At 48.1% G+C, this 19,142-nt stretch overlaps 1 protein-coding gene across 3 annotated transcripts in view; it reads left to right on the top strand.

Moving 5' to 3' along the window:
* LOC146801637 (prolactin receptor-like) overlaps positions 1 to 19,142 on the top strand; it is a 396,244-nt gene that overhangs the window by 371,562 nt on the left and 5,540 nt on the right. For all 3 annotated transcript variants that reach the window (XM_085621110.1, XM_085621111.1, XM_085621112.1), the window contains one exon: positions 5,664 to 5,733. In XM_085621110.1, the coding sequence (XP_085477236.1) occupies positions 5,664 to 5,733 (70 nt within the window). The remainder of the gene's footprint in view (positions 1 to 5,663; positions 5,734 to 19,142) is intronic.

Genomic DNA, 19,142 nt, shown 5'->3' on the forward strand with positions numbered 1-19,142 from the left:
TGGCAGCGCTGTGTGTGTGTGTGTGTGTGTGTGTGTGTGCCCTCCTCGGTGCTAGAATACCAGGCCTGCAGGGGTTCAGCAATGAGGTACATTGCCAGTGCTGTGTGTGTGTGTGTGTGTGTGTGTGTGCCCTCCTTGGTACTAGAATACCAGGCCTGCAGGGGTTCAGGAATGAGTTACATTGGCAGCGCTGTGTCTGTGTGTCTGCTCTCCTCGGTGCTAGAATACCAGGCCTGCAGGGGTTCAGCAATGAGGTACATTGGCAGCGCTGTGTGTGTGTGTGTGTGTGTGCCCTCCTCGGTGCTAGAATACCAGGCCTGCAGGGGTTCAGCAATGAGGTACATTGCCAGTGCTGTGTGTGTGTGTGTGTGTGTGTGTGCCCTCCTCGGTACTAGAATACCAGGCCTGCAGGGGTTCAGGAATGAGTTACATTGGCAGCGCTGTGTCTGTGTGTCTGCTCTCCTCGGTGCTAGAATACCAGGCCTGCAGGGATTCAGGAATGAGGTACATTGGCAGCGGTGTGTGTGCTCTCCTCGGTGCTAGAATACCAGGCCTGCAGGGGTTCAGCAATGAGGTACATTGGCAGCGCTGTGTGTGTGTGTGTGTGTGTGTGTGTGTGTGTGGGTGTGGGTGGGTGTGTGTGTGTGTGTGTGTGTGTGTGTGTGTGTGTGTGCTCTCCTCGGTGCTAGAATACCAGGCTGCAGGAGTTCAGGAATGAGTTACATTGCCAGTGCTGTGTGTGTGTGTGTGTAGGTGTGTGTGTGTGTGTGTGTGTGCCCTCCTCGGTGCTAGAATACCAGGCCTGCAGCAGTTGCCAGTGAGGTGCATTGCAGAGCTGTACGTGCACCTCACCTATAGTGTATCAGGAGTGCAGCAGCTTTGTGCTGCTGCATGATCGAGCTGTGTCCCTGGCAGGACACGATGCACCTGTGTCATGGGGACGTTGTAGTGAATGCAAACACCAGCGATCGAGAAGTGATGAAATGACCAGTATTCCCCCCTCCAACACCCCCGCTCCCCCTCCTAGCTCAAATAGGGCCCAGGTTGAAATAACAGAATATACAGTATGTGCCTTAAAGGGGAACTAAAGCAACAAAAGAGTGTACAATCTAGTTACAGCGAGGGGTTTCAGAGAAAGCAAGACAGCGGCGCACAAGCAGGTTACCAAAATAGTGTACGGAGTAGTGAAGAACTGATGCTTCACGGTGCCACCAGTACAGAGGTGGACCCCAAACCTCTGAAATAGTTATGAGCCAAAGGCCCAAAACTGTGTAAACATAAAACAAATACTGGGCACACGTAATGGATAAACAGTTGATACAATAATGAAAATTATCTGGAAGTCGACACCGGTTGTTCCATTAAAGCAGTTTATGTGAGAGATATTCGTAAGAAAAGCAACAACGCCAGCCGACACGTGTTTCGTCAACAGGTCAATGCCCGTGACTCTTCAGGGCTGAAGAAAGCGTAGTGCGTGTATGGATGAACCGTTGATAATTCTGACCCGGTTGACGGGTATGAAAAGGAGCCAGAGTAAAGGAAAAGGAGAAACTTGGCATACACGGGCGTGTGCTTCCGTGCAATGGCGGGGCCTGAAAGTGCAGGAACCAGCCTGTGCTCGTCTCGTACCTGGAGAATTGGAGCAAAAGAGTGTGCCTTCTTATGACAATAGCAGGCATGAAGAATCTTGCTAGATTCTTTAGAAAGCCCTCACTCACCAACCTAGTTGGTGACATGCTTCATCATCGGGCCCCACCAGGAGAGGCCGAGTGCCTCCCCGGTGTGATTCAATGCCAGAATTACTGGGGAACCCCAAGTTTATGCTCAGACTTCTCTTGATGTTGAACTTCATAGCACACCCAACCGAGTAGGAAAGTAGTGTCTGCTGTCGCTCTTTGGCTGAGGAGAGGACTGCCATGTATTGTAGTGGTTTGGATGACCAAGGATATTGTAAAGGCGCTCACAAGTCTCTCTCAGGGACAGGGCTATATGTACTATAATCTGAAGTGTACAAAGAGATTGATGATGTTTTGGAGAGAGTCCCTCAGGTTCCAGAAGCCCAGGTCTGTCTGCACTTGAACCGATGGTGTAGGCATACATTATTCACGTATCTTGGAAACTACAAGGCTGTGTAGTAAAGGGAGGATACTAACATCTGGGAGACCCTTGAAGGGTCCAGAAGCCCAGGACTGTCTGCACCTTGAATCAACGGTGTGGGCATACCGTATTCACGTATCTTGGAACCTACAAGGCTCTGTGTACTAAAGGGAAGGTGCTAACATCTGAGAGACCCCGGATGTTGCAGATGCCCAGGTCTGTCGGCACCTTGAACCGACGGTGTAGGCATACATTATTCTTGGAACCTACAAGGCTCTATGTACTAAAGGGAAGGTGCTAACATATGGGAGACCTTTGAAGGTTCCAAAAGACCAGGTCTGTCTGCACCTTGATCCGATGGCATACATTATTCGCATATCTTGGAAACTGCAAGGCTTTGTGTATTAAAGGGAGGGTACTAACATCTGGAAGACCGCCGAAAGTTCCAGAAGCCCAGGTCTGTCTGCATCTTGAACCCATGGTGTAGGCATACCTTATTCACGTATCTTGGAACCTACAAGGTTCTGTGTTCTAAAGGGAAGGTGCTAACATCTAGGAGACCCTGGATGTTCCAGAGGCCCAGGTCTGTCGGCACCTTAAACCGATGGTGTAGGCATACATTATTCATGTATCTTGGAATCTACAGGGGGTGCAGAGACGAGGGTTCTCTATACTATAGGGACTTTGGTAACATCCGTCAGACTCCCCGGGGTTCCAGAGGCCCATTCACTCTCCACTATGACACCCACCACAGAGGGAGATCGTCACTGTATGTAGGGCACCCGTGTCTGTTAATACTATCCGCCCCTCCACTGTACAGCGACATCCTTAATGTATGCAGGAGACTGCCTTGTATTCTGGCTACCTGGCTGGAATGGAGCAAAAAATGTGGGTTCAAAGGTGACCTTGTCTATCCACAATTTGTGCATTGTATGTGGGCACTGGTCCTCAAATGTCAGTGTCCATCAATGTCAATTAAACTGAGGCAGGACTTATCCTTTGATATTCCTGGCTCGCCCCTTGCTCTCCCTGGTCTCAAGGACACAGAGAGATCAACAGGTATCAAAAGCAAATAGGGCTCAACAAGTCCATCTTTGATTTTAAGAGTTTGCAGGAAAAATATTGTGGAAAAAGTAGATTGAGAAAAAGCTGTGTCAAAAAGGTTGTCTACAGTAAATATAGAATGAAAATAAGCCTTACCTATAACCAAATTGAAAAATGTGCCTTATATTGCAAAGATAAGTGCACTGGGATCAGGGGCAAGGGTGGAACCCCCTGCAGAGATGGAGTGGAGCAGTTACTATGAGGTGGGGAAGAGAGCAAGGAACTAGTAAGGGGATTTTAGGATCCATGGATGGGTAGCGTTAAAGAGAAGTAAGGGATTAGAAGCTTTCAGGGATTGGTAGCATTAAGGGGTGGTTAGGAACTTTTAAAGTCCACGAAAGGGTAGCATTAAGCAGTAGTAAGGGGCTTTTAGGGTTCAGGGAAGGGTGGCGTAACCGGGTAGTAAGGGACTTTTAAGCTTTATGTAAGGTAGCATTAAAGGGTAGTAACGGTTGTTATGGTTCAGTGAAGTATTAAGAGTTAGTAAAGGGTTGGTGGGGGTTCAGGGATTGGTGGCCTTAAGTGGTAATTAGGGCTTTTAGGTTTTGGGAAGTGTACTGTTATGAGGTAGCAAGGGTTCTTTGTATTTAAGGAAGGATGGCATTAACAGATAGTTTTGGGTTTAAGGGTTCAAGAATGGCAGGTGTTATGGGGTGCTAAGTGGTTATTAGGGTACAGTTATGTGAATTAAAAAATGCATATAATAAAAACAACTTGGGTAATAGGACAGGACATACCGTTATTACCTTAGCAAGTTCAACTGCTAGACAGAGTTAGCACTTTATTGGTTATAGACTTTTGGCCATATGTCAAAAATAGGAGTTGTGATTTCCAAATTACAATTCTTACCGAATTGCAATTCCTAATGTACAAAAGAATGATTTCCTTAATAGCGATTCGTAATGGTTTCACATATCAACCTACAACATGAATATTAATGAGATAGATCACAATTAATGACCCATTAGAAATCGCAGCTATCACAGGGATGGTGGCCTGCTGAGTTCAAAAGACTATCATGTCCGTGATTGCTTTTTAATAAAGCAAGCATTTATTTTTGATGCACTCCGTTTTCCTTAAAGAAAAACAGGATGCATTTTAAAAAAATAAATGAAACTTTGAAGTTTCATTTTTTTGATAGTAGGCAGCGTGTACTTTCTATAGTCGGAAGGGACACGCTAAACATGCCCCTTGCAAATACCAAATCGCAAACACAAATTGCGATTAGGTAACGTGTTACTGAATCACAATTTGTGCTTTGTACATATGTAAAGGCATTTTTTTAAGTCGGAAACGGCCCGACCAGCCCATTTCAGACCACAAAAATGCTTCCTACATATGGCCCTCGATTGCTTATGAGCGTATTCAGGGGTACCGTGATTGTAATGGGCACTTTGTTTGGCACAACACACGTTTAAGACCTTTGTTTTTAAAAAAAGGTCTATTTATCAACAGCAAGACCTGTCAGGTGTCATGAGTAGTGGTGTGAGTTGTGCAGTGCATACGATACCTGGAGAATTTCACTGGTTTTTAAATTTATGCTCGCTGAACAACAGCTAAGATTTAACTGTATTTTCCGGGAATGTTTGTTTTTAATGATATACAGAATTCTATGGCCATGTACTCATTCCGTGCCACACGCGGCCTTTGCCCGGTTTATAGCAGCCATAGCTCCTGCTCAGCGGCGGCCGGCACAGGTAAGCGCAGTTTGGGGGGGCAGAGCGCAGAAGGGGGGGCGAAGTTTGGGGGGGCAGAGCGCAGAAGGGGGGACGACGGACGATGGAATAGGTGTTATTTATTTATTTATACATATTCTGTCGACTACCCCGCGCTCCCACCCCGCCCCACCTCGCTTACCTGTGCTGGCCGCTGCTGCTCCCATCCTAAACCTGCCGCTCTGTCCCTCCTTTGCTCTGTCCAGATGTTGCTGACCTTGAGCCGCTATGATCTCCTCCAACGGGCAGCTTCCTCTTCATGCCTCTCTCCAGGCAGGAGGTGGAACAGCTGGACTAGTAAAACAAGCATTGGCATAGCCAATAGGTCTCGCCTTTGGGACCTTATAATTGTTTAGCTGTGCAACAGTTGCATAACTAAATACTTATTAGGTCCCAAAAGCGAGACCTATTGGCTATGCAAAGCGGCCGTGCGGCCGCGAAAGTGAAAGTGATCGCGATCATGATCAAATATCAAAGCGGCCGTGAGGCCGCGAAAGTGAAAGTAATCGCGGTAAAGCGCGGCGCGCGCGCCCGCGCACTGTAGCTCTAGGCTGGCCTGGTAGCACTTTTTGGAGCCCTCTCAATAAGTCTCGACAGACCAGCGCATGCGCTGGGTCAGGCGAGACCTTAAAAAGTGAAGCCTTTAGTCCAGGTCCTTGCAGGTGCTAGAGACTGGCCACAGACCGCTCATGTGTACAACCATGCTGTGCAACTTGTATTAATATCTGACCTTTACTGTTCTTCCAGGATTAAACGGTTCTTCCTGCCTCCTATTCCAGTTCCGCACATCAACGGCATAGATACTGCCCTTCTAAAGGTGAGTGATAACGGATATTTTTGTCGTGGGTTCTTTAGGTCCTAATTAAAATGGGCCAGCAGATGTAGGCTACAAGCAGTTTTCCATCAACCCTCGTGCTTGTGTAAGGTGAGGTTTGGTCTTAGGGCGCCACCTAGTTGTAACGTCAAAATACTACTAAAGGCCCCATTGCAGCAGGCATAAGACGGTTTCTCTGGGAACTTTTTCTTGGCAGTGTTCGTGTGTGCCATTTGAATTGTCAAGTGGTGAAATCTCTGCATTTACCAGAGATTGTTTCCTTGGAAAATACATCAAATGAATAGGATGGGAAACATCATTTACAACGCGGGGATTACATCGCGATGCCATTACATCGCGGTTTTTACAACGCAAGTCGTTACAACGACTTGCGCTAGATGGCGCTCTAGGACAAGGAATAGTATAATTTACTATCCAACACCTTCCCTACTGAACGTAGACTGGAGTTGGAATAGTAAATTATACTACTCCTAAGTCCTATTCCTTGTCCTAGAGCGCCATCTAGCGCAAGTCGTTGTAACGACTTGCGTTGTCAAAACCGCGATGTAGTGTACCGCGATGTAAATGTATGCGTTGTAACGTCATACATCCGAATAGGATAACTCTTTGGATTTCAGTAATAGGCATTCTGAAAAAGTGTGTCTCGTGCAACAGGAGCATATCAGAAACCTGCCCCTGTCTGTCTGAGGGAATGCATGACTTTATCTCGAGGTCTCTGCTCTCTGGAACAGGCGGTCCTGGTGCCGAATGCTGTGTAATGAAGGAAAGGGAATGATGACATTGTCTTCTGGGATTCTTGCAGAGTGACTGTACTGTATTTTGGGGAAAGTTCCTCAGTGCACATCCTGTTCAGGATAAAGTCTTTCTCATTATAATCCGTACTGAAGGAGTTATAGCTTCGCCCTGGAGAAGAGAAACACGTCTAGTAATTACTCTGGTCACATTACAGTTCTTTATTGTTGTTCTTTTGTTACCACAGGCTAGAGCAAGCCAGGCTTGACCCCACCCAGTAGGGACAGTCCTACCCAAACCAAAAGAACATGCCCCTTCAGCAGTGAAACTCGGGCATCCCCAGGCGTGTGGACTGATTGTGTTCCTGTGCAGAGGGCACAGTTATTGTGAGATGTATCCATTGATGGCTTGCACACGTGTGCCGTTGCATCATGTGGATGCTGGCTTGGAAGGCACACTGCGTTCAGTAGAATCTCCTTCGTAAGCTACCTTTTTAAATATCAGGCTATCAGCCCTCAAATTTCGATAAAGAAGTTGATCAATAATAGAAAACAAATGGTATTCTCAGAAGGTTCTCCACTAATAACTGATCTGGAGTACTGAAGGGCCCAGGTGGCCCTCTCAAAGTAACAAAGAAAATATATAGATTGTGGCACTCCTTAGGTAAACGTATACAGTTTTACAGTACACCAGTTTGCTGATATAGGGTGCAAGTGGATACCGCCCCCCGATCCAGGGCGTGAAAAATACAAATTAGGAGATGCGTTGTCTCCTGAAAGATCAGCGTCCCCACTTTGCACTCCTTTGGATGAATTATTTTTTGAACAGTCGCTTTTTGGTAATGTATGTTCAATCTTCAAGTAGTCGTGAATTGTATGGCAAGATTAATTTATTTTGATTTATTCTCAAATCATGTTATTTTCGTGTTAAGAAGTCACACGTATCCACAGGAATCAAAATTCATATGTTTCCATTGTATAAATCCCAATGCATTTCGGGACAACGCCCTTCATCAGGGGAAAATTTTCGTCTTGATGGACTCGCTGATCCTCCTCTGCAAGACTTTGCCTATCCCCCCTCAGTGAACATCCGGATGATTTGAGAATAAATCGAAATAAATTAATCTTGCCATACAATTCACGACTACATGATGATTAAACATACATTACGAAAAAGTGATTGTTCAAAAAGGAATTCATCCAAAGGAGTGCAAAGTGGGGACGCTGACCTTTCAAAGTAACCACCATGGTCCAAAGTTCCTCTCCTTGAAAAGGTTTCATCCCCAACTTCTGCTTCTCCTTTCCAGAGTCCTAACTATCCCAACACTCACCAGTCCTTTGTCTCTTTCAGTTATACCTTCGTGTCCTTCTTTGCTGTCCATTGTCAAAGGTTAGTCTCCCGTATTTGGCCAGTCATTCCACTAGCAACCAACTCTATCTAGTTCAATGGTGCAGGTTCAAGGAAGAGGCGCTGTAGTGCAGAAACCTGGTCTTTTTGGACAAAAATCTTAGCAGTGTGATTTTTAGAATGTGAAGTAGATGAACGGCTTGTACTCCATTCACTTTTTGTCCATCAGCTGCCAGAGAATTATTATTGGCCTTTACTGGATCTAAAAGTTATTAACCTGTTTGCAATTCACTTGCTGTTCAGGAAGGAGACTCTTCAATCCATCCTTTTTTGCTGCCTTAATTCTTCGTGATGCCGACGTTCATATCTCCATTCAGACCATCTTTTCAAGTCTCACACAATAGAGAAAGCCCTGTGTCTGTGACAATTCTCCCAGTGTGTGCTACTCTGTATCCTACAGGTTGTGATTGCACAGGGGAGAGTTCTGTGAGCAGTCTACACCCAGAGTGCTACTCTGTATCTAACTGGGTGTGATGGGTACAGGGGAGAGTTCTGTGAGCAGTCTACAACCAGAGCGCTACTCTGTATCTAACAGGGTGTGATGGCACAGGGGAGAGTTCTGTGAGCAGTCTACAACCAGAGCCCTTCTCTCTATATAGCAGGGTGTGATGGCACAGGGGGGTGCTCTATGAGCAGTCTACACCCAGAGCCCTTCTCTGTATCTAACAGGGTGTGATGGCACAGGGGAGAGTTCTGTGAGCAGTCTACAACCAGAGCGCTACTCTGTATCTAACAGGGTGTGATGGCACAGGGGAGAGTTCTGTGAGCAGTCTACAACCAGAGCCCTTCTCTCTATATAGCAGGGTGTGATGGCACAGGGGGGTGCTCTATGAGCAGTCTACACCCAGAGCCCTTCTCTGTATCTAACAGGGTGTGATGGCACAGGGGAGAGTTCTGTGAGCAGTCTACAACCAGAGCGCTACTCTGTATCTAACAGGGTGTGATGGCACAGGGGAGAGTTCTGTGAGCAGTCTACAACCAGAGCGCTACTCTGTATCTAACAGGGTGTAATGGCACAGGGGAGAGTTCTGTGAGCAGTCTACAACTAGAGCGCTACTCTGTATCCTACAGGGTGTGATGGCACAGGGGAGTGTTCTATGAGCAGTCTACACCAGAGCCCTTCTCTGTATCTAACAGGGTGTGATGGCACAGGGGGGTGCTCTATGAGCAGTCTACACCCAGAGCCCTTCTCTGTATCTAACAGGGTGTGATGGCACAGGGGAGTGTTCTATGAGCAGTCTACACCCAGAGCGCTACTCTGTATCTAACAGGGTGTGATGACACAGGGGACTGTTCTATGAGCAGTCTACACCCAGAGCCCTTTTCTGTATCTAACAGGTTGTGATGGCACAGGGGAGAGTTCTGTGAGCAGTCTACAACCAGAGCGCTACTCTGTATCTAACAGGGTGTGATGACACAGGGGAGTGTTCTATGAGCAGTCTAAAACCAACGCCCTTCTCTGTATCTAACAGGGTGGGGAGACAAAGGGGAGAGTTCTGTGAGCAGTCTACAACCAGAGTTCTACTCTGTATCTAACAGGGTGTGGAGACACAGGGGAGAGTTCTGTGAGCAGTCTACAACCAGAGTTCTACTCTGTATCTAACAGGGTGTGATGGCACAGGGGAGTGGTCTATGAGCAGTCTACAACCAGAGCGCTACTCTGTATCTAACAGGGTGTGATGGCACAGGGGAGTGTTCTGTGAGCAGTCTACACCCAGAGTGCTTCTCTGTATCTAACGGAGTGTGATGGCACAGGGGAGTGTTCTATGAGCAGTCTACACCCAGAGTGCTTCTCTGTATCTAACGGGTGTGATGGCACAGGGGAGAGTTCTGTGAGCAGTCCACAACCAGAGCGCTACTCTGTATCTAACAGTGTGTGATGGCACAGGGGAGAGTTCTGTGAGCAGTCTACAACCAGAGCACTACTCTGTATCTAACAGGGTGTGATGGCACAGGGGAGTGTTCTATGAGCAGTCTACACCCAGAGCCCTTCTCTGTATCTAACAGGGTGTGATGGCACAGGGCAGAGTTCTGTGAGCAGTCTACAACCAGAGCCCTTCTCTGTATCTAACAGGGTGTGATGGCACAGGGGGTTGTTCTATGAGCAGTCTACACCCAGAGTGCTACTCTGTATCTAACAGGGTGTGATGGCACAGGGGAGTGTTCTATGAGCAGTCTACAACCAAAGCCCTACTCTGTATCTAACAGGGTGTGATGGCACAGGGGATTGTTCTATGAGCAGTCTACAACCAGAGCCCTTCTCTCTATCTAGCAAGGTGTGATGACACAGGGGAGAGTTCTGTGAGCAGTCTACACCCAGAGTGCTTCTCTGTATCTAACGTGGTGTGATGGCACAGGGGAGAGTTCTGTGAGCAGTCTACAACCAGAGTGCTACTCTGTATCTAACAGGGTGTGATGACACAGGGGGGTGTTCTATGTGCAGTCTACACCCAGAGTGCTACTCTGTATCTAACAGGGTGTGATGACACAGGGGGCTGTTCTATGTGCAGTCTACAACCAGAGCGCTACTCTGTATCTAACTGGGTGTGATGGCACAGGGGGGTGTTCTATGAGCAGACTACAACCAAAGCCCTTCTCTCTATATAACAGGGTGTGATGGCACAGGGGAGAGAGTTCTGTGAGCAGTCTACAACCAGCGCGCTACTCTGTATCTAACAAGGGGGAGAGACACATGGGAGCGTTTTCGAGCAGTGTAAAACCAGAGTTCTTCTCTGTATCTAACAGGGTGTGATGACACAGGGTATTGTTCTATGAGCAGTTTACAACCAGCGTGCTACTCTGTATCTAACGGTGGAGGGGGGTACATGGGAGCTCTTTGGAGCAGTCTACAAACGGTGCTACTCTTTGTGTAACAGGAGGTGATGACACTGTGGAGTGTTTTTAACAAAGAAGTGAGGAGGGTAACAAGTTTGCATTTGAGAAAATATTGTGTGGGACAGGTAGACATTTTTTTATCATTAGGCATGTCAAGCCTTAACTGGAGGGTGAGATTTCGCCTCCTATAGTAAAGCTGTAGTGAGGAAGATTTCCAGTACTTGCTTCAAATTTTGGATTTTCGCAGACCTTGCAAAAGATGTTACAAAGTAGCTGGGTGTGCAATGACTTGCTACAGAATGGCATCGAAACTTACTGAGTCGATGTAGTGTCGGCATGCTTCAGCGAACAATGTTCATTGCACCGTTGCAGATCCCTGGATACAGAAGCTGTGACGAGCCTGCAGTTTCGATAATCCTGCAGCCTGTGAATCTGGCCCTGCGCTGCTGCCTAGTCACAGCGGCTCTTGTTTTGACTGACCCGTTAAAGTGAGCGGTAATAACGTGCCCGGTAAATACCGCCACTGCAGAATGCATTGTTTACAGAGTGTGAGCGCTGCTTCATTGTCACAGCAGTTCTTGTTTCAAGTGACCCGTTAAAGTGAGCGGTAATAACGTGCCCGGTAAATACCGCCACTGCAGAATGCATTGTTTACAGAGTGTGAGCGCTACTGCATTGTCACAGCGGCTCTTGTTCCAAGTGACCCGTTAAAGTGAGCGGTAATAACGCACCCGGTAAATACCGCCACTGCAGAATGCATTGTTTGCAGAGTGTGAGCGCTGCTGCATAGTCACAGCGGCTCTTGTTCCGAGTGACCCGTTAAAATGAGCGGTAATAACGTGCCCGGTAAATACCGCCACTGCAGTATGCATTGTTTACAGAGTGTGAGCGCTGCTGCATTGTCACAGCAGTTCTTGTTCCAAGTGACCCGTTAAAGTGAGCGGTAATAATGCACCCGGTAAATACTGGCACTGCAGAATGCATTGTTTACAGAGTGTGAGCGCTGCTGCATTGTCACAGCGGCCTTATTCAAGAGACCCGTTAAAGTGAGCGGTAATAACGTGCCCAGTAAATACCGCCACTGCAGAATGCATCGTTTACAGAGTGTGAGCGCTGCTGCATTGTCACAGCGGCTCTTGTTCCAAGTGATCCGTTAAAGTGAGCGGTAATAATGCACCCGGTAAATACCGCCACTGCAGAATGCATTGTTTACAGAGTGTGAGCGCTGCTGCATTGTCACAGCGGCTCTTGTTCCAAGTGATCCGTTAAAGTGAGCGGTAATAATGCACCCGGTAAATACCGCCACTGCAGAATGCATTGTTTACAGAGTGTGAGCGCTGCTGCATTGTCACAGTGGCCTTATTCAAGTGACCCGTTAAAGTGAGCGGTAATAACGTGCCCAGTAAATACCGCCACTGCAGAATGCATCGTTTACAGAGTGTGAGCGCTGCTGCATTGTCACAGCGGCTCTTGTTCCAAGTGATCCGTTAAAGTGAGCGTTAATAACGTGCCCGGTAAATACCGCCACTGCAGAATGCATTGTTTACAGAGCGTGAACGCTGCTGCGTTGTCACAGCGGCTCTTCTTCCAAGTGACCCGATAAAGTGAGCGGTAATAACGCGCCCGGTACATATTGCCACTGCAGAATGCATTGTTTACAGAGTGTGAGCGCTGCTGCATTGTCACAGCGGCCTTATTCAAGTGACCCGTTAAAGTGAGCGGTAATAACACACCCGGTAAATACCGCCACTGCAGAATGCATTGTTTAGAGAGTGTGAGCGCTGCTGCATTGTCACAGCGGCTCTTGTTCCAAGTGACCCGTTAAAGTGAGCGGTAATAACGTGTCCGGTAAATACCGCCACTGCAGAATGCATTGTTTACAGAGTGTGAGTGCTGCTGCATTGTCACAGTGGCCTTATTCAAGTGACCCGTTAAAGTAAGCGGTAATAACGTGCCCGGTAAATACCGCCACTGCAGAATGCAGTGTTTACAGATCGTGAGCGCTGCTGCATTGTCACCGCGGCTCTTGTTCCAAGTGACCCGTTAAACTGGGCGGTAATAACGTGCCCGGTAAATACCGCCACTGCAGAATGCAGTGTTTACAGAGTGTGAGCGCTGCTGCATTGTCACAGCGGCCTTATTAAAGTGACCCGTTAAAGGTAGCGGTAATAACGCACCCAGTAAATACCGCCACTGAAGAATGCATTGTTTACAGAGTGTGAGCGCTGCTGCATTGTCACAGCGGCTCTTGTTCCGAGTGACTTGTTAAAGTGAGCGTTAATAACGTGCCCGGTAAATACTGCCACTGCAGAATGCATTGTTTACAGAGCGTGAACGCTGCTGCGTTGTCACAGCGGCTCTTGTTCCAAGTGACCCGATAAAGTGAGCGGTAATAACGCGCCCGGTACATATTGCCACTGCAAAATGCATTGTTTACAGAGTGGGAGCGCTGCTGCATTGTCACAGTGGCCTTATTCAAGTGACCCGTTAAAGTGAGCGGTAATAACGTGCCCGGTAAATACCGCCACTGCAGAATGCATTGTTTACAGAGTGTGAGCGCTGCTTCATTGTCACAGCAGTTCTTGTTTCAAGTGACCCGTTAAAGTGAGCGGTAATAACGCACCCGGTAAATACCGCCACTGCAGAATGCATTGTTTGCAGAGTGTGAGCGCTGCTGCATAGTCACAGCGGCTCTTGTTCCGAGTGACCCGTTAAAATGAGCGGTAATAACGTGCCCGGTAAATACCGCCACTGCAGTATGCATTGTTTACAGAGTGTGAGCGCTGCTGCATTGTCACAGCAGTTCTTGTTCCAAGTGACCCGTTAAAGTGAGCGGTAATAATGCACCCGGTAAATACTGGCACTGCAGAATGCATTGTTTACAGAGTGTGAGCGCTGCTGCATTGTCACAGCGGCCTTATTCAAGAGACCCGTTAAAGTGAGCGGTAATAACGTGCCCAGTAAATACCGCCACTGCAGAATGCATCGTTTACAGAGTGTGAGCGCTGCTGCATTGTCACAGCGGCTCTTGTTCCAAGTGATCCGTTAAAGTGAGCGGTAATAATGCACCCGGTAAATACCGCCACTGCAGAATGCATTGTTTACAGAGTGTGAGCGCTGCTGCATTGTCACAGCGGCTCTTGTTCCAAGTGATCCGTTAAAGTGAGCGGTAATAATGCACCCGGTAAATACCGCCACTGCAGAATGCATTGTTTACAGAGTGTGAGCGCTGCTGCATTGTCACAGTGGCCTTATTCAAGTGACCCGTTAAAGTGAGCGGTAATAACGTGCCCAGTAAATACCGCCACTGCAGAATGCATCGTTTACAGAGTGTGAGCGCTGCTGCATTGTCACAGCGGCTCTTGTTCCAAGTGATCCGTTAAAGTGAGCGTTAATAACGTGCCCGGTAAATACCGCCACTGCAGAATGCATTGTTTACAGAGCGTGAACGCTGCTGCGTTGTCACAGCGGCTCTTCTTCCAAGTGACCCGATAAAGTGAGCGGTAATAACGCGCCCGGTACATATTGCCACTGCAGAATGCATTGTTTACAGAGTGTGAGCGCTGCTGCATTGTCACAGCGGCCTTATTCAAGTGACCCGTTAAAGTGAGCGGTAATAACACACCCGGTAAATACCGCCACTGCAGAATGCATTGTTTAGAGAGTGTGAGCGCTGCTGCATTGTCACAGCGGCTCTTGTTCCAAGTGACCCGTTAAAGTGAGCGGTAATAACGTGTCCGGTAAATACCGCCACTGCAGAATGCATTGTTTACAGAGTGTGAGTGCTGCTGCATTGTCACAGTGGCCTTATTCAAGTGACCCGTTAAAGTAAGCGGTAATAACGTGCCCGGTAAATACCGCCACTGCAGAATGCAGTGTTTACAGATCGTGAGCGCTGCTGCATTGTCACCGCGGCTCTTGTTCCAAGTGACCCGTTAAACTGGGCGGTAATAACGTGCCCGGTAAATACCGCCACTGCAGAATGCAGTGTTTACAGAGTGTGAGCGCTGCTGCATTGTCACAGCGGCCTTATTAAAGTGACCCGTTAAAGGTAGCGGTAATAACGCACCCAGTAAATACCGCCACTGAAGAATGCATTGTTTACAGAGTGTGAGCGCTGCTGCATTGTCACAGCGGCTCTTGTTCCAAGTGACCCGTTAAAGTGAGCGGTAATAACGTGTCCGGTAAATACCGCCACTGCAGAATGCATTGTTTACAGAGTGTGAGTGCTGCTGCATTGTCACAGTGGCCTCATTCAAGTGACCCGTTAAAGTAAGCGGTAATAACGTGCCCGGTAAATACCGCCACTGCAGAATGCAGTGTTTACAGAGCGTGAGCGCTGCTGCTTTGTCACCGCGGCTCTTGTTCCAAGTGACCCGTTAAACTGAGCAGTAATAACGTGCCCGGTAAATACCGCCACTGCAGAATGCAGTGTTTACAGAGTGTGAGCGCTGCTGCATTGTCACAGCGGCCTTATTAAAGTGACCCGTTAAAGGTAGTGGTAATAACGCACCCAGTAAATACCGCCACTGAAGAATGCATTGTTTACAGAGTGTGAGCGCTGCTGCATTGTCACAGCGGCTCTTGTTCCGAGTGACTTGTTAAAGTGAGCGGTAATAACGTGTCCGGTAAATACCGCCACTGCAGAATGCATTGTTTACAGAGTGTGAGTGCTGCTGCATTGTCACAGTGGCCTTATTCAAGTGACCCGTTAAAGTAAGCGGTAATAACGTGCCCGGTAAATACCGCCACTGCAGAATGCAGTGTTTACAGAGCATGAGCGCTGCTGCATTGTCACCGCGGCTCTTGTTCCAAGTGACCCGTTAAACTGAGCGGTAATAACGTGCCCGGTAAATACCGCCACTGCAGAATGCAGTGTTTACAGAGTGTGAGCGCTGCTGCATTGTCACAGCGGCCTTATTAAAGTGACCCGTTAAAGGTAGCGGTAATAACGCACCCAGTAAATACCGCCACTGAAGAATGCATTGTTTACAGAGTGTGAGCGCTGCTGCATTGTCACAGCGGCTCTTGTTCCGAGTGACTTGTTAAAGTGAGCGTTAATAACGTGCCCGGTAAATACTGCCACTGCAGAATGCATTGTTTACAGAGCGTGAACGCTGCTGCGTTGTCACAGCGGCTCTTGTTCCAAGTGACCCGATAAAGTGAGCGGTAATAACGCGCCCGGTACATATTGCCACTGCAAAATGCATTGTTTACAGAGTGGGAGCGCTGCTGCATTGTCACAGTGGCCTTATTCAAGTGACCCGTTAAAGTGAGCGGTAATAACGTGTCCGGTAAATACCGCCACTGCAGAATGCATTGTTTACAGAGTGTGAGCGCTGCTGCATTGTCACAGCGGCCTTATTCAAGTGACCCGTTAAAGTGAGCGGTAATAACACACCCGGTAAATACCGCCACTGCAGAATGCATTGTTTACAGACTGTGAGCGCTGCTGCATTGTCACAGCGGCTCTTGTTCCAAGTTATTACTCTCGTGAATTTAACATCAGCACCAACCCTACTAAATTAATATTTAAGGTGCTTAAGGATCTTACAGTCAGCAGAGCCCCAGTCGCTGAGATCTGCTCTGCCTCGCTTTGTGAGGGCCTGGCCGCCTTTTTTGTGGAAAAGGTGGAGGCCATTTACCGTTCTTTTCCTGGCTCATCCGCATCTTCGGAGAAGCTGGAATCTGGCCCGAAGACAATTATGTCGTTGTGCTCTTTCCCAGAGCTCTCGATGGAGGAATTTAATAAAATTGTGGCGAAAGTCAAATCAGGTTCACCTATAGACCCTTTACGACCTGCCCAATTCAGAGAATCTGCGTCACTCTGTCTCCCTCCTTTATGCGACCTTGTCAATCTCTCCATGACGTCAGGCTCTGTTCCTGGCAGTTGGAAACAAGCCCAGGTGATGCCCAATTTAAAAAAAACCTGCCCTGGATCCATTAAAATTTGAGAACTATCGTCCCATATCCCTTCTTCCGTGGGTGGCAAAATTGACCGAGGCCCACGTCAATGCTATTCTATCCAACCATCTCCATTCTGCTAATATTTTAGATCCCTCACAGAATGGTTTTCGACCTGGTCATAGTACTGAGACTGCGCTGCTCTCAATGGTCGATTACCTGCGAACTCTGGTTGATTCTGGTCAAACGGCGGCACTAGTGCTTCTTGATCTTAGTGCCGCCTTCGACACCGTCTCCCACGCGATTTTATTACAGCATTTGGGTGAGGCTGGTGTCGATAACGTGGCACTTGAATGGTTTCACTCGTTTCTATCTGGCCGTACATTTAGGGTTGTCACCCCTCCTTTTCAATCTAAACCCTATCCTATTGCACAGGGTGTTCCACAGGGGTCGGCTCTTAGCCCCACACTTTTCAATCTCTATGTGCAGCCGCTGGCTGCTGTCGCCAAGCGTTGGAACCTGACTATGGTGTCCTATGCTGACGACACGCAGCTGGCGGTTGCAATAAGTGGGGCTTCCGACCTAGAGGCTACTAAGTTTCGTGAGGGAATTAGCTCGGTGGCACGTTGGATGACAGATAATTGCCTGCAATTGAACGCCAAAAAAAACGAGGTGCTCATTGTTGGCAGGCAGAGTCATCTCTGGGGTGATCATTGGTGGCCATCCGAGCTTGGTCCTACTCCTCTTCCTGCCACCGAGGTAAAAAACCTAGGGATCTGGTTAGATTCCAAACTTAGTTTTGTCTCTCATACTAAGAAAACCGCTGCCATGTGCTTCGGAACTCTTCGTAGGCTCAGACCTATATTTAAATTCTGTGATGCCCCAACCAGACAGCTTATTGTACAAGCCACGATTTTGTCTAGGTTGGACTACGCGAGTTCCCTTTTACTAGGAGCTAATTTGGCCGAACTTTCTAGACTTTAACGCGTTCAGAACGCGGCCGCCAGGGCTCTGGTTGGCTTGCCGAGATTCTGCTCGGCCAAAAAAAACATCCATAAACTCCACTGGCTCCCTGTTGCTCAGAGGATTAAGTTTAAGTCTCTCTGCCTTTCATTTAAAATTTTGAAGCACTCCTCCCCTCAGATTTTGGAGCATTTTATCTCGCCGTATGTACCCCTGCGGTCCTTAAGATCCTCAAGGCTCCACCTGGTCACAGTCCCGTGGTTTAAGAGGGCTAGGGCCGGCGGCCGCTCTTTCAGAGTGCTTGCTGCTAGGCTATGGAACTCTCTTCCTGTCCATATCCGTGCTATTGATGAACTTTTGGTTTTTAGAAAAGCCGTTAAAACCTTCCTTTTTCCCTCTGATTTCTAGAGCTATCATGGCCGTGTCCTTTGGTATTGCTTGTGTCCGGTTTTCTTGTCCATTATAGCGCCGGGACGCCCCTTTGCTGGGGCAGCTGCGCGCTCTACAAATCCGGTTAACATAACATAACAAGTGACCCGTTAAAGTGAGCGGTAATAACGTGTCCGGTAAATACCGCCACTGCAGAATGCATTGTTTACAGAGTGTGAGTGCTGCTGCATTGTCACAGTGGCCTTATTCAAGTGACCCGTTAAAGTAAGCGGTAATAACGTGCCCGGTAAATACCGCCACTGCAGAATGCAGTGTTTACAGAGCGTGAGCGCTGCTGCATTGTCACCGCGGCTCTTGTTCCAAGTGACCCGTTAAACTGAGCGGTAATTACGTGCCCGGTAAATACCGCCACTGCAGAATGCAGTGTTTACAGAGTGTGAGCGCTGCTGCATTGTCACAGCGGCCTTATTCAAGTGACCCGTTAAAGTGAGCGGTAATAGCACACCCGGTAAATACCGCCACTGCAGAATGCATTGTTTACAGAGTGTGAGCGCTGCTGCATTGTCACAGCGGCTCTTGTTCCAAGTGACCCGTTAAACTGAGCGGTAATAACGTGCCCGGTAAATACCGCCACTGCAGAATGCAGTGTTTACAGTGTGAGCGCTGCTGCATTGTCACAGCGGCCTTATTAAAGTGACCCGTTAAAGTGAGCGGTAATAACGCACCCAGTAAATACCGCCACTGCAGAATGCATTGTTTACAGAGTGTGAGCGCTGCTGCGTTGTCACAGCGGCTCTTGTTCCGAGTGACTTGTTAAAGTGAGCGGTAATAATGCACCCGGTAAATACCGCCACTGCAGAATGCATTGTTTACAGAGTGTGAGCGCTGCTGCGTTGTCACAGCGGCTCTTGTTCCGAGTGACTTGTTAAAGTGAGCGGTAATAACGTGCCCGGTAAATTCCGCCACTGCAGAATGCAGTGTTTACAGAGTGTGAGGTCTGCCCCTTTGAGTAGAGGATAATGCGGTAATACCGACTGTCTTCCCTCGTGCCAAGGTGCAGAGCTCGGAATGGTGTGTTTTTCGGGCGGCCGCCTATCCCGCCCCATGTGTGCCTGTATGGGGGATACCGGCCTGTTTGGCTTGAGGGTCATTAAACATAA

This window comes from Triturus cristatus, chromosome 8 (genome assembly GCF_964204655.1).
Source record: "Triturus cristatus chromosome 8, aTriCri1.1, whole genome shotgun sequence".
NCBI classification, from domain to species: domain Eukaryota; kingdom Metazoa; phylum Chordata; class Amphibia; order Caudata; family Salamandridae; genus Triturus; species Triturus cristatus.